Source organism: Hippoglossus hippoglossus, chromosome 2 (genome assembly GCF_009819705.1).
Source record: "Hippoglossus hippoglossus isolate fHipHip1 chromosome 2, fHipHip1.pri, whole genome shotgun sequence".
NCBI classification, from domain to species: Eukaryota; Metazoa; Chordata; class Actinopteri; order Pleuronectiformes; family Pleuronectidae; genus Hippoglossus; species Hippoglossus hippoglossus.
The window spans coordinates 9,336,655-9,362,660 of NC_047152.1; the positions used below are offsets into that span (position 1 = coordinate 9,336,655).

Genomic DNA, 26,006 nt, shown 5'->3' on the forward strand with positions numbered 1-26,006 from the left:
TCTGTTGGCACATCTGAGAAAGTTTCTCTTTTGTGACCGAGACTCATTTCTCCAATTTCTGACGCCGATATATCTCTTCACTTGTGATTAAGCTCAACACAATGTGAAATTGATTCTTTCTGGGTAACTATAGAATCCACGGATGAGATCATGTGATTAATCTGCTCCATTAATTTTCTCTGACACGGCTCGAAATACACGTGAGAGAGAATCGGATCTGCACTTCGTCTTCTTCGTCTCTATATTTAACACGAGAACTTCAAACATGACTTTCCTCTGTTTAACCTTTGTGTTTTTCACAACCTGAGACAAACACTCACCGACAAAGTTTTATCCAGAGAGACAAGGTGTCGCTTTACTTTGACAAATATCGTATAAGTGCATTCTTTAAGCAGTAACTTAGGATCTGTGTGACAACATTTGTTTACATGTGAAGTCTAATATGTGTCATACCTGTCATCAGATATGAAAACTGCTTCAGAGGTCAGAGTCATAAGTCTGTGAGATTCTCCAATTCTAAATGTGAATAAGCGCCAAAATAAAAGAGCACTTTTAAAGTATCCTTGTCTCTTTTTACATAAATACATAGAAATACAAAATCCACTGTTTTTTATAAACATGAGAACGAGACGGACACGGCCTCAGTCCTTCTTCCCTTTTCTCCTGACTACAGATTCAGGTCCTCTGCAGTGTTATGGTCCAGGAGCGAGTAGCGGTCCTGCTGCTCCAGGACGGGTTTAATGCTCAGTCCCTGGCTGGAGAAGTTGGGGGTCAACGCGCCGCTTTGATTCAGATGTTCCCGAGCTGCCGTGGGGAGATTGGGGCTCCGCCGGCGGCCGTCCCGTCCCAGGTGTGTGCTGATCTGAGACGAGCGGAGACTCTTCATTTGACCTCTCGCACGCGTCTCGTACAGCTCCACAGGGGTTTTCTTATACCTGGAGGAAACAGACTCTCATTATTCACTTCTGAATACAAAGCTGCATTCAGACTTGCACTGTGAATTTATCAGGACTCACATTCTCAGTAGCAAAGACGACAGAACCACGGAAACGGACGAGGCCGCCATCGCAGCCGAGCCCATCCAGGGTTGAAGCACGAGGCCAAGAGGCATAAAGACACCTACGACCAATGGAGGAGGAGAGTTTATCTGCAACCGCCCCTCAATGAACACTCATCCTGAGACGTTCTGTTGTGATGCTGATCCAGTATCTTGTCGCTCATGTATTTTCTATTCTCTCACAGTTTAGCAGTGTATAATCTGTCCTTACCCGCGGCGATTGGAATTCCCACGAGGTTGTAGATGAGAGCGAAGACAAAGTTGATCCTTATCCTCCGCACCGTCTTCCTCGACAGCTCGATGCTCGCCACCACGTCCATCAGATCGTTCTGAACACAGTGGAAAAACCCTGAGGTTCAGTGCGATAAGAACGTGGCGTGTACTTTAGATTTTTGGTTTCTGCAGACATGTCAGACGCACTCTGATCAGGACGATATCCGCCGCCTCGATGGCCACGTCTGTCCCGGTGCCGATGGCGATGCCGACATCAGCGCGGGCGAGGGCGGGTGAGTCATTAACGCCGTCTCCCACCATGGCCACTCGCAGGCCTTGTTCCTGCAGCTCTTGTACTTTGGCCACTTTATGTGACGGCAGCACCTCCGCAAACACCTTCCTGATGCCAACCTGAGGAAAAACCAACACCAGCGCTTTTAATTCAAGGTCATTCTCCATCCAGTATGTTTATGAATCCTTCGTCAACATGCGTTTCACCTGTGCAGCGATGGCTTTGGCCGTGCGTCTGTTGTCTCCTGTTATCATAACCACCTCAATGCCCTTGCTGTTGAGTGTGTGCACCGCTAACGCCGACTCAGCTTTCACTGTGTCTGCAATCGCCAACATGGCACACAGCACACCTGCAGAGAACACACACAACATGAGACCAGGTACCACTCAGGCTCTGCAGCAGCAAAGTCTGATAGTCTACAGGTCCTCACCGTCTATGGCCACCAGGATGGCGGTCTGTCCTTTCGTCTCATGGCTGCACATGGCGGCATCAACGTCTGCTCCGATGTGGTGACCGTTCCTCCTCATCCACTCCCTGTTCCCGATCAGGACGGAGAAGAACAATCCTTGACCTGCGAGAAAGGAAATTAAGAAACTACACTTTAACAATATCCTGTTACCTACTGGACACCTTGGATGGATGAGGTATGAAAAGCATCGGACCTGCCGACGGGGCCTCGGGCTCCGGCAGCAGGCTGCTCTCGTCTGTGGTGGCTCCTGGAAGCAGGAAACACTCCTCACTCTGCTGCAGGAGCAGATGCTCCACGTTGGACACTCGGCAGCTGATCCCACAGCCGGGCACCGCCTGGAAGTCCTGGCAGTAACCGAGCCCGTCACAGCCCAGCTCCTGTGGAGCGCACATAGAGAGAGAGCAGGTACATTTACCTGGATACACTTTAAAACACACAACTCTACGTCTCTGATCTAAGGGGCCTCCTCTCTCACCTCTTTGCAGTGTTTAGCGACCGCCATGCCCAGCGGGTGCTCGCTGCTGGCCTCCGCTGTGCCGACCACTGCCAGGATCTTTCTCAGGGGCATACGCGCCATATCCCACAGCACCAGCACCCGGGTCACCCGGGGAACGCCGTTTGTGATCGTACCGGTCTTATCGAACATCACCACTTGGATCTGAGGGAGCAGAGAAACACACAGAGTCACAGCTCCACCTCCATCCTTTGCTTTATTCCTTGTGTCATAAGTGGATTTAGTCCACAGGTATTTATTCAGACTGGTAGTAAGAGAAGGTTTAATGTTTGTGACCTCAACAGCTGATACAGGAGAGTTTCAGTGAGGACGCAGTAACATCTGCCGCCACAAGGTGGCACCAGTTCATAAGGATACACAGATCAGATATTAAAATACATTGAAAGCATTTATGTTCTTTACCAACATGTGATTATTATGTAAAGCTACAAACTGTTGCATCTCGTTCTCTTTGTAGTAAACTAACACAAAGTCAAACATCACAGTTATCAGACGTCAGGATCAGGGTGTGGGGGTGCATTGCCTTGTGGGCCATCTCCAGCGGCTCGCCTCCTTTGATGAGGATCCCGTTCTGAGCTCCAACACCCGTGCCCACCATGACAGCAGTCGGGGTTGCCAGGCCCAGAGAGCAGGGGCAGGCGATGGACAGAACCGTGATGGAGGCCTGGAAGGCGAAGCGCACGATGACCTCCGCATTGGAGATGTTCTGGTTGTAACCCTGGGAGGACGAGATACAAACGTGGGTTTATAAAAGTTATCAAAGCATCGTCTCAGCATGAAAACACGTGTGTGTGCAGTGTGCACCCACCGGGAAGTTTTCTTTCACTATTTCAAAATTGACAAACCCGATCGCCATCCAGGCCACGAGGGTCAGAAGAGACACGAGAACGATGAAGGGCACAAAGTATCCGCTGAGTCTGTCTGCGAACTGCTGGATGGGAGCCTGAGGAAACACCAGAGACACAACTGTTCAGGGGCCGTGCTTCTTTGTTGCATTTCAAGCAGAGGTTCAAGTTGAACGTGTGTCTCACCTTGGACGTTTGTGCTTCTTCCACCAGTTTGACTATTTGAGACAGAGTTGTGTCGTTGCCCACATGAGTCGCCTCCACCAGCAGAGCACCGTGAGCGTTGATGGAGCCGGCGATCACCGAACTACCGACCTTCTTACTAACAGGCATCGGCTCACCTGACAGAGCAGAAAGAAAAGGTTTGGAAAAGAAGTCTTTTTATTCCCTGCAGCAGTTTCACCCTCTCACCTGTGATCAAGGACTCGTCTGCCATGGAGCTTCCCTCAATCACTTTCCCATCCACGGGGAACTTCCCTCCCGGAGTGACCTTCACGACATCGCCACGCTGGACCAGCTCCACCAACACCTGCTCCTCACTGAGGTCACACAGCTTGTTAGTTCTCAAAGTAAGACACTCTAAGTCTTATCTTTACTTTCTGTATCGTGTGTCTGACCTGATGATGGAGAGGTTGGGTCCTAGAGTGACGACAGTGGCGTCGGTGGCTTGAAGTGACATCAGCTTGGCCAAAGCCTCCGAGGTCTTACTCTGCAGAAATGGCCACAGATCAAGTATTATAAAACTGCGTTGCTTTACGACTTCATTAAATTGAAATGTATCCGTCTATTTTCTACCTTTGCAACGTGCTCCAACCACCGACCCAGAGCGATGAACACGAACAGCATGGGCGGCGTGTCGAAGAAGGTGACGGGGCTCTGGCTGGCTCGCTCGCCCATGGCTACGACCAGCACCACGCAGGAGTAGATGTAGGCGATGGAGGTGGCCAACACGATCAGCACGTCCATGTTGGCTGTGCGGTGCTTCAACGAGCGATATGCCTGGATGTAGAAGTACCGGCCTCCGAAGATCTGCAGGGAAGGGAGGACAGAGAAAGTCTCACTGCAACATTTCTTCTAAACCAAATATGTCTGGACTAAATGTCCCTGATGGTAAAAGCTGAGCTAGATGAACCTGGTTTGTGTGGCAGGTGCCAGGAACTATCCAGTGTCGACTCACTCAGTTTTACAGTCACAGGAAACAAAAGGCCCCTTCATGTAAAAGCTACCAACCACCGTTACACTCTTACAGAAAGGAAACCGAACCATTTCTGAGCAAGTGATCTGGATTTAAAAGAGAAAGGTCAGCGGTTCTCTTACCTGCACAGGTGTACAGAGCAGGAAGAAGGCCAGGTTGAGGAGGGACAGGCCCGGCAGCAGGTTCTGCTCCTGGGGCATGGAGCCTCCGTGTTGGCTGTGCTGACTGTCCATCACCATCATGTAGATCATGAGGCCCATGACGGGGAGGCCGAAGACCAGGCTGAGCAGGAAGGAGCCTCTCCACCTGCGGACGTTCCACAAATAAGACCCCACAGAAACACGTCTTTCCAGCAACATGCAGCCTGAAAAGGATATTCACATCATTTATAACGTTTAAGTAGTTACAGATACTTGCTGTCTAATTTCTTCTGAGTGGTCGAGGTTGTCTTTGTATCCCGGCTTCTCCAGACTGGCCTCAAACCCGAGACTCTACAGGGAGAAACAACGACGCTGTCACAGAGTTACACAAAGATCAGGTGTGTGTGAAACAACAGGTGAGATTTACCTGGATGATCTTGATGATATCTCGAGCTCCGAGCACTTCAGGGTCAAACTGGATCTTTGCCTTTTTGGTGGCGAGAGCGACGGAGGCCCCGAGGATCCCTTTGGTCGTCTTGAGCTTGGACTCGATGTTGTGGACACACGATGCACAGGTCATACCTGTTATCTACACGTGAACCATGGTCAATAAACTTCAGGCTGTCTTTTACTGAATCACGTTGTGTTTGAAGACTTACTGAGAGGTCGAGCTTCCCGTGGGAAACTGCGTTGTCTTCTATCAATTTGGCCCCGAAGCCCAAGTCATCGATGAGCTGAGTTACAGTGATGGCATCGGTGACGTATGAGTCGTATTTCACCTCAGCCTTCCCCGCCATCAGAGACACCAACACTGAGATGATTCCTGGAAGACGGATTTCTATTAAATCTGCTTCTTTTCTGGATAGTGGGAGGAGGAGGAGTCAGTCGAGGCTGTGTGATCCAACCTACCCTTGTTTTTGAGCAGGTTCTTCTCTATGTTGGACACACAGGAGGCGCAGGTCATTCCCGTCACACAGATGAAGCACTTCTGCACTTTAACGTCGGGGGAGTGCGGCGGATTGTTCCTCTGGGATCCGCTGCCGTTGCTGACTCTGGCCTTGTGGTGCGTTTGTGAGTCAGGAAGGTGAGACGGTCCCGAGGTGACGGGTCTGGACTTTTCAAAACTCTGGATCCTCTTTACAGGCTCTGACGAGAAGAGAGGAGAGATGATTAAAGGTGGACGCACAGCGATGAACAACATGACAACATGCTAAATATAGTTTCTTCCTCAGTAAGATGCAATAAAGTGACCGTGCACACTGCAGAAATGAAAGAAATGAAAGATCGTTATCATTGTGGGATGTGAACCTGTGAGTAAAGAAACCACAGATTGAGCAGCAGCAGATATTTAGTTTGCCTGAATCCTTCACAACACATTGACAGAAATATAATAACTTCTGAGGTGAAACTTAAATATAAGCGTGTGAAACAAAAAGCTGCGGCTTCCTCCTTTAAAATCCAAAACCTTCCACTCGACCTTTAAAGCTGGAGATTAAATCATGAAAGTTAAGTTAATTCCACGTCTTGGCGAGAGCAGTTTTAGTCATTAGCCCCGGCCGCTGTTTGAGAGCCCTCCGACTCCGAGTGGAGAGCATACTTGTCTGGTTACCATGGGAACCAGTGGAAACCGTGGTGGCCTGTTGCCTTAGTGACCGGCAGCATTCTGCAGACTGTACATGAAAGAGCTTCAGCTGCTGCCTCTGGATTTTCTTGGTACACGGATTGATTCTTTGTTCATACGAATAAGTTTATAAATAACAAAGCTCTCCTGAATGTAAATGAATCATATAATTAGTGGAATTCACGAGTGGGTGGACAACAGTGGAATTGGTTTGAGGGCATCTAACAAGGAGTGAGCGCCGCGAGCTGAAAAACCAGTTCAACGCCTCTTCTGTTCCACGCGGCACAAAAAACTAATACAGTCAGACACTTTAGAAATGTTATTGTACGTAAACCTTTCTGATTGGTCGATACCTTGAAGCGATGCGTCAAACCCCATGTCCTCGACAGCGGCCCTGAGCTGCTCCGGCGCCGTCAGACAGGGGTCAAAGGTTATCGTTCCCTTTTCATCCTCCAGCGACACAGATATGGACAGTGTCCCGCTCATCTGAGAGATCCTCCCTTCTATGGACTGCACACAGGAGCTGCAGGTCATCCCTCCGATCCACACGCTCACGTGCTCAGTGGACGGCGTTGAGATGTCCGTCTGCCAGCAGCTGATGTCCTCTGCGGACAAGTCCCCGGTTAATAAAGTGGCATCGAACCCCATGTCCTCGATCTCGTCTCTCAGCTCCTCTTGTGTGACTAGAAGAGGCTGAAAGACGACCAGAGCCGCTTTGTCCTGAAGAGACACCTGAATGTATGAAACTCCTGGCAGCTCAGCGACGTGTCCCTCGATGGACTGAACACAGGAGCGGCAGTGCATCCCGTCCACCCTGATCTGCACCGCCGCCTCCACGCTGTGTCCCAGGCTCCCGAGCTCCAGGGCCAGCTCTTTGGCTGTGATGGCCGAGGTATCATAGTCCACTTTGGCTAATTTCCTGGGTAAAGACAAGCTGATACCGAGCACCCCCTTCAGCGCGGAGGTTCTGGATTCGATGGCCCAGGCCTGGTGCTCGGAGCTGAGTCCTCGGAGGTGCAGCGTCACCCTGGAGGCAGATGTGGGAGGAAGGTGGAGCTCAGTCTGGCTCCCATACTCGTAGGCCAAGTTGTCAAGGCCTTGTTTCTCAACATCAGTGCAATTCCCCTAAAAAAAAATCAAAGAAAAGTGGTGCAATCAGAAGTCAGGTCCATGATTTATGCATTCGCAGCTTATCTGTGTTGTAAACAGACTCTTGATCTTTGGCCCTGAAGAATCGTCACAAAACCAAACACAGTTGTTTTAAAGGTCGTCAACTTTCCCACAGTAAAACCACGTTGTTATGTACCTATTTTCCAGGTAATGGCTCAGGAACAAAGACAATAAAGACTTTTAATTTCCTGTTCACTAAGTTTGCTCTGCTTACACTTGCTCGGTTCATCCCGGGGACAAGAAATGCATCTGGAACTGATGTAAAAAGAAACGTTCATCAACTATTGTTTCAGCTCTGCAGCCTCGAATCTCTGTTGTGGATACGAAACCAGGAGCTCAATCAAATCACAAACATGTAAATCATTTTAGTTTTATGGTAAAAACCAGTGAGGAGTATAGTCTCCGTGGTCATATCACTGACAACAACTTCTATGTTGAAATTCAGGCACCAGATCCCATTGTGTGGTTTATATGGCCTCAAATAAAAAAGACACTGGTCTATATTTTAACTTATATTATCCGTCAGTCGATACACTTGCTTTCTTCTCGTCTACACTTGAATCTTACATGAAAAATAATGTTTCTGGACACTTCCCACACACACACTCACACACTCACACTCACACCACATGACTGAGCCTCCACATAAGCTCGACAACGTGACTCTGCTTAAGGTCAAGATCACTGGCACCTCACGGAGCGAAGGAGACAAGATGGCCACAACCCCAATCAGCTTCATATTCATAACGAGACCGACAGAACCAGAGCTGTGCACCTGGATCTCCGTGTCTCCATGTGAGCCTTCGCGCTACGGTACAGCAAACACTGCAATGTTGAAAGCTGAGTTCACGATCGCTGTTCAACTGTTCAAAGTGCAACACTTCTCCAAACAAAATGATTTCAGAGATAAGATTAAATTTAAAAAACCCTGGAAAACCTGAGTTTTGAAACTCGATAATTAAAGTTTATATAATGAACCTGAAGCAACACTTTTCTCCTTGTGCTGTTTGACCCTGACTCTTGCACTAACCTCACCTGTGTGATTACATGACCCTTATGAGGCTTTGGTCCAGACGAGCTCAAACAATAAGTTCATTCAGCCTCCGAGTCACTGGAGGACAGATGTTACACGAGTCAGTTTCTGACTCTTTAAAGCTTCAAACTCACCTTCATCTACCTGCTGCGTCGAATATTTTCATTTAGAATCAGATGTATTTTAGAGAAACGACCCAATGATTCATAAGAAGAGACAAGGTATTATAAATAAGAGTTATTTTGAATTCAGGATCATTTTAAACTAATCAGAACTTAACAAAGAGATAATTTGCTACGTGCATGTTTACATTTGTGTCGTCTGACCTTGAGCATGATGTCACAGAAAACTTTTATCATTATACATGTAATAAATATGGTTTACAACATACCATAATGTAGCTGGCAGCAGTTGGATGGTTTATGGGCAGTAAGGCTCAACAATAATAAACCACTTCTTTGCTTTGAGGTAATGTCGTCTCCTTCCTTTTGTTTTTATATTTACAGATTTTACACGACTTATTGTTTTTATCAGATTAAATCCATTATTTGCAATTGCCAGAGTTTTATATTTGTCTGTCAACCCCCGTTTGTAAAGGTGCTATAAGATTAAAGTTATCATTTTAACAGTTTCCACAGCAGCTTCCCTGTATGAGCGACTTAAATAAACTCTCGTATCTGCTTATAACTACATTAAAACTTATTATGGAGCATTAATTAATAACTTGGGGACTTAAGGTGTTCAAAGAAACAAGTGGCTCAACAGGTTCCCTTCAAAGTAGCTGCTGTGCCAAACTAAAGCAGATAAAGTACAAGAGACTTCAGAATAAGACTTTGGAGGACTCGGTCCGCTGGGACACGAGGTGCGGACTGTCCCCTGGAGGCCCCTCTGTACCTGAAGGTCCGGAGCGCATCGTCCCCTCGCGCAGGCCGTGTGGAGTCCCCGGGTGCAGTCCGGCCCGCAGCCACATTCAACCATACGGATCTGCTCCCGTGCGCCATGCGTCGACGCGGACTCAAACCGGGACCCGCTGTTTTTGGGCGACTTCGGCGAAAACATGTTGGAGCCGCAGCTGCTCTGACGCTCGGTTTGTCTTCACCTGTCAGACGTCGCAGGGGCCAAAGTCCGCAGCGCGCGGGACACATGTACGAGGGGAGCGCGGAGCCGTGCGCAATGGCACAATGCGCAATGGCGCGGCGCAGAGCGAGTGCGCACTCCGGCGTGTCAAGTGCGGGGTGTGAGGTGCTGGATGAGGAGGGGGTCACCGTGACAGCGAGGGAACAGCTTTTAATCACATGATTCAAGTTTCACTGTATTGTTGTTCAGACCATAAACAGGTCAAGTGCACAGGAGAAGGAAGTGAAACTGGATCCAGCTCAGAAATCCAGAATGTTGTGGCTTCCTTCATTAGTAGTCTTTAAAAACTTTAGACATGAGGATAGTCCACAGGGAAACATCACAAAAATCCTATTTAACTTCACAAATTATTGTCGTTAAAATAGTCAAATCTATTGTAGTTTAAAAGGAAACTTCACACCAGTTACAATAGATTAATAAACTTGTATTATTAAACTCGTATGATGGAGAACTCCTGTGTCTCCGTCCAAGAAAATGAAATTAGACTCACACTCGTGGGGGAAAAGAATTAAAACGTAGTATGTGTAGAAAAATAAGTTTTATTTTAGGTAAGTTCAAATACAAGATCTCCACAAAGATAAAAACAACTCACTCTCCGTCCTTCAGTAGGCTTTTCTTTTTGTGGTACTTTCCAAACTAAAAGCCTGATTGCTACTGTAATAAAAAGCTAAGACCCCCCCCCCGTCTTAGCCGAGCTAAAGTGGAATTTTTCCACACAAAGTGACTCTGGAGTGAATATTTACAAAAATCACTTTTATTGACTGAACCTAATAAAGCTTCAAATGTCACTATAATACAAACACTGTAAACGATGCAACAACAGTCAGAGAGAGTGTGTGTGTTATTGTGTGTGTGTGTGTGTGCGCGCGTTCAAAAAAGACAAAGAAACACAGGAAATATCAGAATAAGTCAAATAAAACCAGAAAAAATATCTTCATTTTGTTTTGTGTACTAATTGATGTTAAATGAGGAACACTGCAAAACATAAAACGCAGCTTTTCAGCCAAACAGGTGAGAAACTGTTTGATACCCAGTGAAAGTGTTATTGATTAATTATTGATAATAGAAATAAGAAGGCACACAGAGGAGGTGGAGCTCTGCTGTTATAATCACTGTTCCTCTAAATTCAATATATGAAATTATAACATTTATTCATTGCAGGGAACAGAATTCACTTGTCACTGATGTTTTGTTCCTCGTTCTGACGTCAAACCTGGTCCTGAAAACTTCGTAGAAATCTGGAAACGTAACCGATCTCTTTTCGGGTAAAGCAGGTTCTTTTTTTATAACAGGAAGAAGAAAAAAAAAAACGCAGAAAACACCCGAGACCAAACGTTCATTTTCCTTTTTTTTGCGGCGTCGACCTGTACAACATGTCGGGGGGAAAGTTAAAAGCAACAGGAACAAAGATTTCTCTTTTTCTCTCGTTCTGATCCACGAGTCTCAGCGCTGTCGATCCCAGCGCCAGATCGAAGCGTCGTCGCACACCGCGATCAAAATGCTGCTGTCGCGGCTGAAGCTGGTTTGCCGGATGGCCGACATGCATTTGGGGAGGGTCAGCGTGATGCACCTGGAGACCAGAAAGAAGACGCCGTCACGCTTGTGTTTTATTATAACTAGTGTGAATCTTGAGCTCTGAGCGGAATCATCGTGGTTGGATTATTGTAACGCTCTGTTCTGCTCCCTGTCAAGTACAGGATTCAATATAAGATGTTTTAATTAGTTTTTAAAGCTCACTCTCAGTCGAGGCCGAGGGGTTAAAGCGTTCGTCTGTTTGCTGTCGCAGCTTCAAAGCTTTGGAACTGTTTATATCGAGTTTCCTTAAGTGGTTTTTATTCACGTCTAAGACTTAAACTACATCCGCCAAAGGGACATGGGCCAAAGAGAACTCGTTAAATGTTGAGGGGAGATCAAGACATTTCTTTAATCACTTTCTTTAACATTGTGAGTTTGTGTCTTTAACATTTTCACAGATGTCTCGGGGAATAATGATTTTGTGTGTGTGATTTGCTCCACACTGTTTTAAATGTTCTAAGTAAAGTGGATGTTTGTTTTGCACCATTGATCACACTCAGCTGAATCAATGAAGTGTTGTGTAGCGTTTCACAACACATGTACGAGTGTCCTTGATTAAAACAGAGAAGTTGTGAACTTACTTTGCTTTGTGCGGATCTTCCACCTCAAGGTCCCACACATAAAGTTTCCCCACCTGGTTTCCCAAAGCCAGCATCTGTCAATCAGCATCACAGCAACATCAGTAAACAACAAGTGAAACATTCAAGGTTCCTCACAGGTCAAAAAGAAAGTGACGTGATCATAAATGCAAAGACAAATAAGACTGAGCTGTGTGACCTTCTGCCAGAAGTCCATGGAGAAGCGCATGTACCAGATGTCACACTGGCTGTAATCAAAGCGTCCCAGAATCGTCACATTGGACTCGTTGGGTTTGATGTGATCGATGTCGTCCTCCATCTTCCCTGGTTTCCAGCACACGATGGCGTTTTCACAGGACTGGAGAGAGGAAATAAGAACGATAAGGACTTGATAGACTTTAGTTTCTTTAAGAATCATAACTAAATACACAGCTGGATTTTGTTTCGTGTCATTGCGCTGAAATAAATCCAGAAATCTGTCTTTATTTATTAAACCCGCTTGCCTTTGAAAGAATAAGGTCGCCCAGCCACCGCACACAGTCCACGTAGTTTCTGTGGATGTCTCGTGTTGAGAAGTCGGGGAAGTGGATTTTCTGAGACACAAACGGCCTGAAGAAAACACAAATTAAATTTCAAATGATTAAAACATGACAAACGATGTAAAACAGGACAAGAAACCACCAAAAGAATGAATCTTTACCTGTTGGTCTTCGACGGGTTGTACTCATAAGATCCTCTGATGGCTTTCTGCATCCTCTCTGAATTGATCCGCCACAGTTTGAGGGAGTGGTCCATCCCACACGACATGATCTTCTCACCAAGGAGATCAAAATCCTAAAGTGGAGCGAATGCAGAGGTTAAAAACACTTTAATAAAAACTGTAACTCATCTTTGAGTTACGTTTGTTCTGTAAAATAAAGAATTACATATCAGCAAACACATGTTGATGCGAGTTGTGATCCAACGCCACTCACGGCGCTCAGGACTTCGTCTCGATGACCTTCCACGCCACCGAATATTGCCACTAAGGTGTCGGTCTGTATGTTCCATAGACGGAGGGCGTGATCTGAGGAAACAGGCAGGAAATCTAGTTGAACTACAGTCAAAAATCAATGAGTGAATTTTTTAATCAGCTGAGGAAATTAAAATGTGACCTGTCTACATTCACATCACGAATAAAAGATGAAACTTTGTGACCTTATCACAGAAGTGACCCACGATTAAAGAACCACCTGAGAATCACATGGTGATAAAACACTATCCTCCCCCTCACATGACAGAGAGTGACTCTCCTGCATCATAATGAAGAAGACAGAGGATTTATAGTTTTCAGAAGAGGTCACTAAAGCCACTAAAAATGTCATTTCACTTGAAATCATGTTGATTATGATTATTACTGTTACGTTTTTACCTTTGCTGACGGACAGGAGGAGATTTGGATCCCTCGGGTGAAACTTGAGCTCGTTGATGGCGTTTCCGTGACCTACATAATGCTGGATATGACAGAGAGAGAGACTGTTATTAAAGATATGCTCTTGATTGATATATTCTGTTGATGGTTTATAAATCACAAAACAATAAATCTGAGAGTTAGTTACAGGTGCAATTACCTTGATGCACTGCATAGTGATGTGGTTGATCACCCGGATGATACCACGGGACCCGGCTACAGCCAGCAGGGGATGACTCGTGCTGGTGTCGTAGGTCCAGGCACACGTATAGAAGTTCTCCTCTGCCTTGACGCGCATGAAGTCAAGGAAATCCACCAGAGACTTTGGAACTAGCATGCAAAACTTTCAAGTGTGTTTCCTATCTATGTTTATAGATGACAGCTGTTGAAAATGAAAACCAGGACTCGTGTGTACTGAAAACTGTGATGAAGGACAACGAGGAAGGAGTCGGTTAAAAGACGAGTAAAAAGGATACGTCTGCATCCACGTAAGACTGCAAGAGTCTTATTTCTCCCTGAGAGTGACATTCATACAAAGTTACCTGGAGAAGAAAAAGAAAACACTGGTTAGTTATGAACAACGAACAAAATGTATTGAAGAAACTCAACAGGAACAACGTCGTCACTTACCCGGTTACTCCCGACGGTGGCGAACACCAGGGGGTCTCCCTCCTTGCTGTGCCAGTTGAACTGGACTCCGAACAGCGGCTGGCCGTGGTCCTCCTGTGAAAACCAGTAAGTGATGATCAGCAACGTCTGAATGTTGAAGTGAGCCCAAGACACAAGTCTACGCTGCCAACTTTGCACTTTAATGAACACATGGTGAGTTTGTCCAGAAGTGAAGATGCATTTTGTGATGATCCAACATTTAAGTAAAGGTCTGAGTGGCTCGGCGTGGTGCGTGTACGTACCCTCAGGCTGTTGACACATTTAAACGAGTATCTGCACTTCTTGGACTTCCACTTGCCCTTGCCCCAGCTCTTCCTGCCCGGGGCGTTGGCGGTGTTGGTGGGCGTGTCCGGGCGCTCGGCGTTGGTGCCGCTCTCCACGCTGGCGGCATCATCCTGCAAAGATCGAGACAAGATGAGACTCCACCACCGTGATCCACATCGGCACCAGCTGGAAAGACTTAGAGGCAGGTTGTCTGTGTCACAGCTTTAAGAACAGTTTCACTTTGAAACAGCTGATTCTCACACATGTGTAATAACTACACACACACACAGTTATAGTTGTTACTTCATATGCAACGATTGTCACTCTGCTTCTTTGATTGTGTAGTTTTATATTTGACTTTCCTAGTGACCTCTTCACACCTTGTTGTTACTTTAGTTGTTTCTTCCTGTTTAACTTCCTTCCTTGTGCCCTTGACCCTGTGTTTACTTGCATGTGACACATTCACTACACATGTTAAACTGTGTGAACACAAACACTGAGTCACTTGTGTGTTTATCGCTGCTCGTGAACCTTCAGCAGCTCGTCTGAGCTCAGCAGCTGAGCAGTTCGAACTCAAACCGCAACAACACTTTCATTAACACAAAGTAAACTCGTGCTTCTGCATCTTCTTCCCTGAATGCAGCTGCTAACGGTGTCACAGCTGCACCAGGAAACACACTTCAGCTAGCCGCTAGCTGCTAGCACCAACTTCACTCTGCACGTGAACAGTTGCGGACTGAGTCCACGCAAAGTTTCTGTGTGTCTGTTCAAACGACGAGAACACGTCGACGTGTGCGCGTGAGGATGTTCAACCGGATTTAAAAGTCGTGACACTTGTGAGCAGCTGTGTGGAACCAGGGAAGACAAACAAAGCTGCTAGCTAGCTGCCTTAGCACCCCGGCTACTTCAGCCCAATGCTAACCGGCTAACGGCTAACAGCGGCTCGTCAGTCGTGTGAGAAACACCACAGGTTCGATTCCTCACGTTCTCGTCTCCGGACACATCGGGGTTACTGTTCTCGTCGCTGCTCAGCTTCTGTTTTTTCGCCGGTGTTTCTTTTCCCGCTTGAGAAGGAGACTCGGACATGTTCCTATTTTCCCTCATTTTGCCCCAAAGCTCCGCCTCTTCCGCTCCGGCGCCGCAAGTGCTGCTGGGTAACGTAGTTTGACTCGCTCTGGGGGGAATTCAGCTAAAGTTCATTCAAATTCTGATGGAAAACTACTAAATGTAAATGTTTACAACTGCTTTTCCCCCTTAAATATCATTACTTTCATTTTAAATTTATATTTAACGACATGTAAACACCAAATACTGCAATTATCATGAGATAAGCACCATTTGCAAAAGCATGAGATGCATTAAAAGTGCTAAACATTGAGGGAAATAGTTTATTAGGATTAAAACTCCCTCTGATAAATGACATTATAAGAAGAGGCATCAACCCGGTGCTTCTTTACGACTGGAGGACGCAGCAGAGGTTGTTTAGATGCACAAGGATGCTGGGTGCCGTCTTTTCAGCTGCATGTGCCACAAAGCAGTCCGGCAACATCTAATATTAATGTTGTCTGCTTTATTAAATGAAACAATCGATAACGATAATGATGAATGTGCAAGAAACTCCACACAGGCAGGTGTCACTAAAGAGGGTTTAATTACCTGTGTAAGTCAAATAAAACGTAAGAAAAATGTACATTTACATATGAATTTATTAAAAAACTGTTTACAATTACAATGTTTTCTCACAGTCCAACAATATTCTTCTCTCGCTGCCTAAAGAATCATCTCTGCCTCCTCAAACGAAGCTTCGCTCATCCCCTCTGACAGCCCTTCATCCTCCTCCTCCTCCTCCTCTTCCTCCTTCGCTGCTGCTCTCTTCACACCCCTCTGCTTCGACAGGGCCTCAGCGTAGCGGATGTTGTACATGTTGAAGTCACACCTGTACAGAGACAACACACAATGACAGTTACTGAGGGTTAAGTGTGTGAATAACATGTGTTAGTGTTGTGTGTTTCTGTTCACTGTCGTAACTCATCAAAGACAGTGTGTGAGGGAAGAAGTGCCACTCTGTGATGAAACTGTGCGACCACAAGTGTGTGTTTTTGTGTCTCATCTCTGTGTATATTCATTCTTCTGCTTGTGTTCGTTCGGTTCAAAGTGAGACAGTAGAGGTTAAAGTTGCTGGAATGTTGGGACTTACAGTTTCGACAGGTTGTCAAAGTGTATCTGGATGCTCTTCTGCAGCGCCTGGAGTGTGGGCAGTAATGCTCCTGACCTGCAAACCCAAGAAAACCAGTCAGAATCGTGTCAAAACAGAACAAAAGCAACCACTTCATCGCTCGTACAGCAGAATGGATCCCTGTGTGTGGCTGCAGAGGGCGCTGTTGCTCAGTAAATCTTACAGAGTGTTGCATTAAAATCATTCACAACATTCTTCAGACCTGTTTTTGAGTTTCTGTCCGTGCAGCATGAGCAGGTTCTGGGCCCAGGCCATGTAGAACTGCAGGTGACCCGACTTCTCCAAACACGTCGCCACGAACCCGAGAAGCTTCTCCACGTAAATGTCAGGAAGTGAACTGCAAACCACCGCGACTGAAGGACACAGACAAACACGAGCGATCAGGCATTTTTCAGCTTTAAAAATGAAGTGAACTGTCTGGAGAAGGGTTCACTCACTCTGCTCGTGTGGCACCGTTTCCAACACCTCCAGCTTGAGGGCCTTTTCATTGAGTCTGAACGCCAGGACGATGGCCGACGTCCACTCCTGGAGCCGCAGCTGCTTGCGTATGCTGGCCGGCGTCACATCCAGGTCGAGGTCGTAGGGGTCAAACACTATAGAACCATCAAGGGAGTAGACGAGCAGGCCCTCGGTGGTGGTGGCCGCCCAGCTGCGACCTGAGAGAAGACGGAGCCACTTTAGTAAAACACGTGAGAGCGGCGCTGGATCTTCTGCAGAGGAAGTTGTAATTCTGCCACCTACCAGTAGGAGAGAAGCGCAGCGAGCTGACTCTGATCTCTGGCTTGAAGTTGCGAGAACTCATGTCGCCTTAAAAAACACAGAGAGAAAAGATATACAAGTTTAACAGAGATTCCTCCACATCGGGTTGGAGTAATCAGTGAATCCTTTTCTTTATAAAACTGGTCTGAGTTGCTGAAGGAGGCGTCGTACCTTTCCTGACTCCCGGGAGGCTGATGTTGACGCCGTCTCCGTCCCCTGCTCCCTCGTCCACCAGAGCCAGGCTGCCGAACTCCGTCATCTTCCGCCTGTCCAGGAACTCCTGAAGGTAAAACAGGAAAGGTTTTAGTTTGAGCATCAACATCATAGACTCTTTTAAAATTACCAAACCATATTTTATTTATCCGACAGCATTGTGTGTGGTTACATTATCACTGAATGTTTGATTTTTACCTCCATGGCATCGAAGGACAAGTTGCAGGAGATTTCAAACTTCTTCATGAGCATCGTCTCCTTCACGTTGTAGATGCAGACAAACTTGGACTGACCTCCCGCTAAGACCGACTCCCCGTCCGCAGAGTAGCACACACACGTAAAGGACCTTCGTGCAAAATGAGAATAACACACAAACTGAATCAAAGACTAATCCAACAAAACAACCAAACCGGAACACAGCTGGAGACAGATGTTGTGACTCACTTGCCCTTGGCGGACTGTTTGGCTGTGATTTTATCCGTCTCTTTGCGGCCCATCTCCAGGTCGTGGCGTCCAGCGACGGAGCCGGTTTGCGTGGCGTTTTGGGAGTTCCAGAAAGAGATCTCCCCGTTCAGAGTGGTCACGGCCAACTCCTGACCGTCTGGGCGGTACGTCACCGACAAGCCTGAGGGGCAACATCCAAAACATACTTACTTTTAACATGTTAAAGAACTTAAAATGAATAAAATAGAATAAGTCATAGATGTTTGGTCCCTTAAAGCAGAGACATCACAGCACTTTGTTAAATTAACTCTCCCAGGAGCCAAAGGTGCAGGAGTAAAACATTTGCAGACTTTGGTGCCCTCTTGTGGCCAAATGATAGAAGTACAGCTCAGTCCAGTGAAAACTCTAAACATCAGGTTACTGAACCAGAGGGTTGTTTACCGTCAGAGGTGAGGTGAAGTGTCTCCTTGACCTGCCAGCTGTCCAACATGTCCCACAGCCGCACGGTGCGGTCCCACGAGGCACTGGCCAGGATCGACTGCACGGGACTGAAGCACAAGCAGCTGACTGGACCCTCGTGACCCCCGAGCACCTGACCCACCACAGGGAGGAAGGCGATGAGGCAGATGATACACACACATTATCTAAAGGTTATGAATACGTTTGTGAGTGTGTGAATACCTCCAGCAGTCGGCCGGTCTGCATGGACCACAGGAAGATCTCGAACGAGTCCTGGGCTCCTGCGCACACCAGCTCTCCGCTGCTGTCGACCGCGAGGGTGGAGAACTGCGCAGGCCGAGGCGAGGTGAACGTCCGGAAGTTTCTGTACCTGTAAATCACAAACGAGCAAAGTGCAGACGTCACACAAACACATTCTCCTTCCCCCGGTGTCCCTCTCTGTTAAACCCTGGAAGCAGCTTTAGTTCACCTGTGCAGGTCGAACGCTCGCACCGTCCCGTCCAGAGAAGCGCTGACGATGACGAAGCCGCTGGAGGTGAAGGTGACGTTGGTGACGCTGCTGCTGTGCTCGGTGAAGGTGACGAAGCAGAGGCCGCTGTTGGTGTTCCACACTTTGACCTGAGGAAAGGAAACCGCAGGCTGACGTCAGATACAAAAGACTTTTGACGAGAAACAAATGGTCAAACTGGAGGACGTGATGCACTCACTTTTCCATCGTCGCCTCCCGTCGCGACGTACTGTCCGTCCGGAGAGTAAGCCAGCGACGCCATGTTGTTGAAGTGTCCCTGCTGCTTGAAGACGTACGACTCGCTCTGCCACTCCCACACCAGCAGCTGACCCATCCCTGAAACAATCAGACGATCAGTCAGTTGCTGCAGCAGGAAACCAGGAGTCCCTGCAGCACAGACCCCGAGACACAGACCGACTTCTTACCTGAGCATCCAAAGCCGATCCAGTCCCCAGAGCTGTTTATGGCCACTGAAGCAATTCTCTGATCTGAAATACTGAAGAGAAAAAACATTCAAACAGTCAAAAGGCTGCGAGTCCAGTGACGTCTTTTTAAAACTCTGATGACTGACGACTAACTCGCTGCAGGAGATTGGTGTTCACATGATCCTGTTTGAATCGAGCTTAAATAAAAACTATAAGAGTCAAAATATTCATTCTTTTTGCAGCAGAAAGCCAAGATCTCTGTTTACAGCCGAGCTCAGAGGGTTATTTATTTTAACTCTGCAGCTAAACATAACGTTTCTCTCACCTGAGGGAGTGAATCAGGTTGAATTCTGGGAGTTCGTGCAGGTGGAAGATACCGGAGGCGAAACCAGTGACCAGGATGTGAGTGGGCTTGTGGTACGCGGCCGTGGTCAAGTTGTTAAAATCTCCCTCCTTGTTGAAGAAGTGTCTGCAGATGGAGAATAAAAGAAATAAGAGGAAAGAAGAACTGCAGCTGCTTTTTAATTCTTCCTCTAAACTCTACAGCCCAAATAAATCTGTGGCTTCTTACTTGCTCCTCTGCTTGTATCGGACGTTCTTCGTCTTCTCTTTGGGGGGTTCAGCTTTCCCTCTGATGACCTCTCCCTCTTCTCCTTCCAGCCTCTCCTCCTCCTCTTCCTCCTCTTCTTCCTCTCGTTGTTTCAGGGGCTCGGGTTTGTCCCGGCTCTTCGTCAGGACGAGGCCATCCAGCTCGGTGTCGCTCTCCCACACACACAGCGTCCCATCCTGGCTCACCGTGTACAACTGGAAACACAGATTAAAGTTTCTCTCTGTTTTCTTATCTACTATTTTATGTAAAGTAGTGGAGGGAAGAAAAAAAAACTCACATCCAGACTGTCCTTCTCGAAGAAACATCCCACGATCATGTCCTTGTGTCCTCCCAGCGAGTAGTAGATGAGGTTGGCCCAGCGCTCGGCACCGAACACCCACGTGGACATGTCTTTGCTGCCCACCACGAAACACCTGAGGGGAAAACCAACCATTTCCACATTTTAACTCAGCTCTTTGTTTGAATATCCGTCAACCCGCTTGTCCTCGTACTCACTTGGAGTCGTCCGTCCAGTCGATGCAGGTGGTTTCATCGTACGGGCCGTAGTAGGTCTTGTCCAACACGAAGGCGTTGAACTTGCGCTGCTTCCCGGGAGCGTGGTACATCATAGCTACATTGTCCTTCGTCACAACGAACTTCCTGAGACAGAAAAAGACAAAGTTCAGCATCATTTTGTTGACGAATGTCTCAGAAAACTGTCTTAAGCTAATTAGGAGCAGCCAAATGGAAAAGTTCCTCCTTACCTGCCGTCGGGTGAGAATCGGATGCTGTTCACGGGCTTGTGAAAGTGGAAATGATGGAGGACGGCGCGGGTGACGAGGCTGACCAACAGGGCTGCTCCATCTGGACACAAACACGTTTACATTCATGTAGGAATCAAACTCCTTCTTTTCATTAGACATCACATAACAAGTGTAACTCAGCTCTCTCACCTTCATCCACTACTATCGCCACGCTTCCATCCGGAGAGACCCCCACACACGTTATGTTCTTAGAGGTGGAGACGGGTAATGTCTCAGACGTGTTGCTAGGAGACAAAAAAGGAAATATGTCAGTGTTACTTTGGTTTTGTGAGTTCTTAAAGCACATATTCAAACATGACAGTGTTTCCCTTCCTCCATGTTTTATGTTATTCGGTGACTTACTTCTTCAGGTCGAAGACTGAGACTCTGTTTCCCACCGGACTGATCACAGCGTTGCCATCTTTGGAGAAACTCAAGTTTCCCTGACGATAAACTGCACCGAGCAGATTAGAAAACTACACAAACACACAGAGGATCATTCATTAAATCGCGCAGAACTTCCTGTTTGTGTAGGAAAATAAACCAGGAACACATTGAAACATTAAGGAAATCATGTAAACAAGTAGCCGAACTTTAGCGTGAAAGCTAACACCTCAGAGTTTAACTTTAAAATGTGATGAGGGGTTTAGTTTCAGTAGCGAGAAACAAGAACATCTGGAATTTGGCTAATTTTGAATGAGCTTTGGTTTAACGTTGCTTCCCATACATTCAATGCTGTGGAGTTAGCTCCCAGTGGCTAACAGCAGCTAGCAGTCAGGTACTCACCCTGTACGCGAACTTCATTTTGATAAATGTTCCTTAAACTCGCAGCGTTTCTCTTCTGTTTATCATTTAATCATTGAATCTTTGAATCATTGAATCATCAGAATAAAACTCCTGCTGTGACACATGCTTCTTCTTCTTCTGCCTCCACACGTGTTTGAGCTGTGTTGACACTTTACACTTCCGGCTTGAGCGGGGCGGAAATACATGAGACAGCGCCCTCAGGCGGCGGGGAGGAGAAACGAGTCAAATATGAAGCACCAGTCTTTTCTCATAAGAAAAATACTTTCTTAAATATATATATATACACTAAATGACAATGAAATTAAAGTATCATATAAACACAAAATAAAACGTTTTGTTTTATTATTAATACCCTTTAAAAATTGTAAAATACCATTAAGAACACACAGAATATCATAATAACACTTTGTTGTGAGAAAAGTAATGTTTTTATTTTCAATCACATGGAAAAAGAGGAATAATACCCATCTTAAATAAATGCACATTCATAATAGTAATAAACTGTGACGTCTATTCAGACACTGATTATCTATAACAAGGTTCATAAACCAGCCTCTTGAACCAGGTCGTTCTTTCTTCACACGATCCCTCGGGTCCATTTTTTAAAACCCTTACTGAATAATTAATCGTCCGGCAGCGACAGGAACTGGGCCGCTGCCAGAGGTCAAATGGAAAAGCGACACTGGATAAAAGTGAGAGACAAAATGGAGTTCAGATCTTTTACTGGGGAAGTTGGCTCGTGTTGAGGTGACGGTTCACGGATGTTTCAATGTCCAGTTTTCATGGCTTTTATTCAAACATCTGAAAAACAGCACGGTAAACAGTTACACTTGTAGAATCTTAACCAAGCTGCTCCCACGTGTCAGAAATCCTCTTCTTCACCGGAGCGTTTTGTGCCAAAGGTCAAAACAGGGCACCACGTGCAGGCGGACGTATTTTTGGCCTCCGGTCGAGCACTCCAAGCAGCCGTAGACCGTTTCCCGCCGCTGGTTCCCCATGCCGCACAGCGCGCAGGGGCCCTTTGGGATGTTGTGCTTGAGGAGGTTGACCCGTGTGTGGGTGCTTTCCCTCAGGTAGGTGGTGGACACGTCCGTCATGCTGGCGGCTTTCTCGTAGTAGTCCGTCACCATGTCGTCCATGTAGGTGTCGGAGTGGGTGAGCTCCTCAAACGTCCGGTCGTCTGCGCAGGAGATGGATCAGGAGAGAGCCATGCAAAAATAATTCATTGTGCAGTGGAGGTTTTTAATCGTACCTGCTCTGAAGGGGTTTCCGTAGATGATCCCGGACAGGAAGCGGCGCAGTCGACCCATAGAGAAGTGACCGATGTATCCTCCGAGCTGCTCCCGGATCTGCTCCCGCTCAAATCCGCCCTGAGACTCCGGAGCGACGCAAATATCTGACACAAGAAGAAAACCTCAGAAAACAGCTTTTCGTGCTGACTCTAACTTTAGAAAGTGTCTTTGTCTCTTAAAACCACGGCCGGTGTTCTCAGATGGTCAGAGCGTGGTGCTAATAACGCCAAGGTCATGGGTTCTACCCCCATACAGGCCAGATGTGTGTAGGTGGTGAGGAAATATCCACATCTGCATTTATAAAGTACAAAGAAGTGTAAAAATACAGACAAGACAAGTTCCTCCCCATCAGGCATCATTAGTTTTAATCATTAGCTCTGTTTCATGTGAGACACAGTTGTAACCATTGTGTATTTGTGTGTGTGTGTGTGTTGTTGTACCGAGCCGCCCGTCCAGTCGAACAAACAGCTGACAGATGCTGAAGGCGATGGTCGTGTGAGCCGGGATGACGATGGCCTTGTCTCGACCTCTGGGGTTCCTCCCGTCGTCGATCTGAAACTGTGGCGACACAAAATTAAACCCATCGACCTGAACACGAGCAGAGTTAGTCTCCTTGGATCTGAGGACTTTACCCTCATGGTGGTCCCTCTCATCCCGGCGTGGACGGTGAGGGAGCACTGCCGCGTGGTGCGGATGCTTTCCACGACCACGCAGAGGACACAGCGCCGGCTCTCCTTCGACTGCCGGACCAGGCAGTGATCCAGGTCCACTTTCCTGAGAGAAAACCCACCGTCAAACTCTGATCTCTGCTCTTTGGACGCATCTGACACCAATCATGTAAAACACCTTCAGTCTATTGTGTGTGTCAGTGTCGGGTAACACAATCATTTATTCATCCACACAGAGAAACCCCCCCCCCCCTCCTCTCATGTTCCCTCTGTCACGCAGAGGTCAGAGGTCACACGTCAACGTCACAGGAGTAAACATCAAAATCTGAAAAAGTCTAATCTACATGGAGGAAAATACGTTTTGTAAGATTGTTAAGATGCAGATGAATCCATATCTGAGGTGATGCCCTGATGATTTGACAGCCGCAGTGCATGCTGGGATACCTGGAGTTGAGCTCCCGCAGCAGCGTGGGCACCTCCAGCTCGTGTTTGGTCACGATGCCGAACGAGGCCTTGACGGCCACAGAGTCCGAGCCGCTGATGTTGAAGCCCACGTCGTTGATGATGTGGTTTCCCAGGCGACCGTTGAGGGCCACGTCCGATTTGTCCTCGTAGTTGAGGAGCTGATAAGACGAGACGCCTGAAAAATGATAATAAAATAAAAGTTAGGAATGTAGTGGAAGTATTTTACTAAAATTATTATTTACTCTACAAACTATGGTGCCTGGAAAGATGCTTTTTAAATCCAACTCATCAAAATCTAAATAAAATAAATATTATCAATATTATTATTGATGTAATTGCAAGTATTTCCATTTGTAGCTTCTTTATACTTTTATAAAAATATTATATTTTAATTCCACTTACTGAAACATTTATTTTAAATACTAAACAACAATGAATCAATAAATATAAAGGAGCAGTTACACGTTTAGTAAAAGATAAAGAAACTAATTTTGTTTAATCTTTGTCTTTTTATACAGATTTAATGTGAATATATTCCTCCCAACATTATTTATGAAAACACGAGGGATAAAATGAGCCTGAATTCCATCCTGACATTGTTCAACCTTCACATTATTTCACATCTAATTGAGTTTCTCCCACAAATAAAAGTCCAAACTATGAAATATTGTTGGAATATTTGAATTTGAAGGAGTCGTTCTTCAATTAAAAACATTTAAAAAAGCCTAAATTAATATGTGAAGCTGAACTTTGATCCAGATCCTCTAACAGACCCTGTTAACTGAGTCTTCATCACTGTACCTGCTGTGATCTCCTTCTCTCCCACCAGGATGTCCTTCAGGGAGAAGGCCGTGGAGGCGAACTTGTTCTTCTTCCACAGGTGCCTCTTCCTCTTCCTCGTGACCAGGCTGAGCGGCTGGTACCGGTCGGCCTCGCTCAGGCTCGGGACGGGGATCAACCTCCCGGTGTCTCCCACCTGCTTCACGAAGTTCTTAGTGGCTGCGGCAAACATTTCAGCGTTTAAAGCAGGAAAACACAGAAACAAACACTGGAGCTGGTGTTTGTCGAGCTCGTCTCAGTGAGGAGCTTCAGGAGTTTGCTTTCACACTCGTGTTGAATAATGCAGGTGGTGGGTAAGAGAATATGGCATGAGGTGTGTGTCTGTGTGTGTGTGTGTGTGTGTGTGTGTGTTTTCACCTGGTCATTGTGGGCCTGCTGCTTCCTGTCACGTGATAAATCAGCTAGAAAAACAAATGACACGTTTCAGCAGCTTTCTTCGTTGTGCGTTTAATTTGTGCTGCTTTAGAAAACACACACAAGTGACACAGGAGCACGATCACATTGAATTTCATGACTTTATAAACGAGGACCTGGATGCACAGCGTGTTCCCCTCGAGATACATGAAACATCTGGTTTCTGGTGAAAAAAAACGCCTGGATTGTGAGTTTTTTAGAGATGTCTCTGTGGTTTTTCTAACATCTCGTGTTTCTGTTCTGCAGCTTTTTAAAGTTTGGATAACGTCCACCTCTCTCAGTGTGTGTGTGTGTGTGTGTGTGTGTGTGTGTGTGTGTGTGTGTGTGTGTCTGTGTGTCTGTGTGTGTGTGTGTCTGTGTGTCTGTGTGTGTCCTGTGGTCACGCTGCTGTCTCGTCCACATGTCCACAAATAGCCTGTATGTTTTAAATCCCACATGTGAGACAGGTCAGTATTAGTTTCTGTACAACACACTCTCCCTGTAATTTCACTTCATGGACAGAAAAAGTTCACGTTCACTTAAAAGTTTGACTCGAGGATGAAAAAAGAAAGAATTTTCTGTAATTTACACTTGAGTCACGAAGTCGGATGTTTAAATTTATCTTTTTTGTGCTGAACCTTATTTTTAATTCCTGTCATTGTTGAGTAAAGTGGATTAAACATCTATATGTTGTATTATCATTATTATAATTTAAAGCAGCTATATGTCATGTTATGTCTTCTTATTACTTTCTATTGATGAAAGTATTTGCTGCCTGGATTATTTTATTATTTTATTATTATTTATGAGAGGAAAATACAGCTTTTGTATCGCGTTTGGTTGGATTAGCGTTGAGTTTATTAAAAATGTGAGATACTTCTTG

The 26,006-nt window shown here is 46.3% G+C and overlaps 4 protein-coding genes across 4 annotated transcripts; all 4 read right to left on the reverse strand.

Moving 5' to 3' along the window:
- Positions 1-232: 232 nt before the first annotated feature.
- On the reverse strand, positions 233-9,723 carry atp7b (ATPase copper transporting beta). The gene is made up of 21 exons (XM_034605930.1): positions 9,444-9,723; positions 6,700-7,471; positions 5,635-5,871; positions 5,385-5,548; positions 5,153-5,314; positions 5,003-5,076; positions 4,708-4,891; positions 4,186-4,419; positions 4,008-4,099; positions 3,802-3,929; positions 3,577-3,731; positions 3,354-3,488; positions 3,069-3,263; positions 2,507-2,689; positions 2,225-2,408; positions 1,993-2,133; positions 1,769-1,911; positions 1,478-1,681; positions 1,269-1,386; positions 1,017-1,119; positions 233-935 (listed from the first exon to the last, which is right to left on the reverse strand). Exons 1-21 carry the CDS (start codon positions 9,606-9,608, stop codon positions 668-670), a joined length of 4,041 nt encoding a protein of 1,346 aa, XP_034461821.1. The 5' UTR covers positions 9,609-9,723; the 3' UTR covers positions 233-667.
- A 698-nt stretch (positions 9,724-10,421) lies between these two features.
- On the reverse strand, positions 10,422-15,361 carry eed (embryonic ectoderm development). Its single transcript, XM_034607275.1, has 12 exons — positions 15,207-15,361; positions 14,201-14,353; positions 13,920-14,012; positions 13,766-13,831; positions 13,450-13,575; positions 13,251-13,332; positions 12,814-12,905; positions 12,540-12,673; positions 12,343-12,448; positions 12,039-12,197; positions 11,843-11,916; positions 10,422-11,256 (listed from the first exon to the last, which is right to left on the reverse strand). The coding sequence occupies exons 1-12, from the start codon at positions 15,324-15,326 to the stop codon at positions 11,130-11,132; spliced, it is 1,332 nt and encodes a 443-aa protein (XP_034463166.1). The 5' UTR covers positions 15,327-15,361; the 3' UTR covers positions 10,422-11,129.
- Positions 15,362-15,910: 549 nt separating this feature from the next.
- pwp2h (PWP2 small subunit processome component) lies at positions 15,911-21,621 on the reverse strand. The gene is made up of 21 exons (XM_034606419.1): positions 21,445-21,621; positions 21,022-21,134; positions 20,809-20,903; positions 20,620-20,719; positions 20,372-20,515; positions 20,154-20,289; positions 19,838-20,070; positions 19,592-19,735; positions 19,267-19,337; positions 19,041-19,177; positions 18,803-18,951; positions 18,556-18,703; positions 18,316-18,466; positions 17,875-18,055; positions 17,629-17,776; positions 17,389-17,497; positions 17,200-17,265; positions 16,896-17,114; positions 16,661-16,811; positions 16,420-16,494; positions 15,911-16,158 (listed from the first exon to the last, which is right to left on the reverse strand). Exons 1-21 carry the CDS (start codon positions 21,460-21,462, stop codon positions 15,993-15,995), a joined length of 2,754 nt encoding a protein of 917 aa, XP_034462310.1. The 5' UTR covers positions 21,463-21,621; the 3' UTR covers positions 15,911-15,992.
- Positions 21,622-21,886: 265 nt separating this feature from the next.
- Positions 21,887-25,314, reverse strand: pjvk (pejvakin). The gene is made up of 6 exons (XM_034607454.1): positions 24,692-25,314; positions 23,870-24,065; positions 23,390-23,531; positions 23,198-23,315; positions 22,718-22,861; positions 21,887-22,645 (listed from the first exon to the last, which is right to left on the reverse strand). The coding sequence occupies exons 1-6, from the start codon at positions 24,900-24,902 to the stop codon at positions 22,344-22,346; spliced, it is 1,113 nt and encodes a 370-aa protein (XP_034463345.1). The 5' UTR covers positions 24,903-25,314; the 3' UTR covers positions 21,887-22,343.
- Between the last annotated feature and the right edge of the window lie 692 nt (positions 25,315-26,006).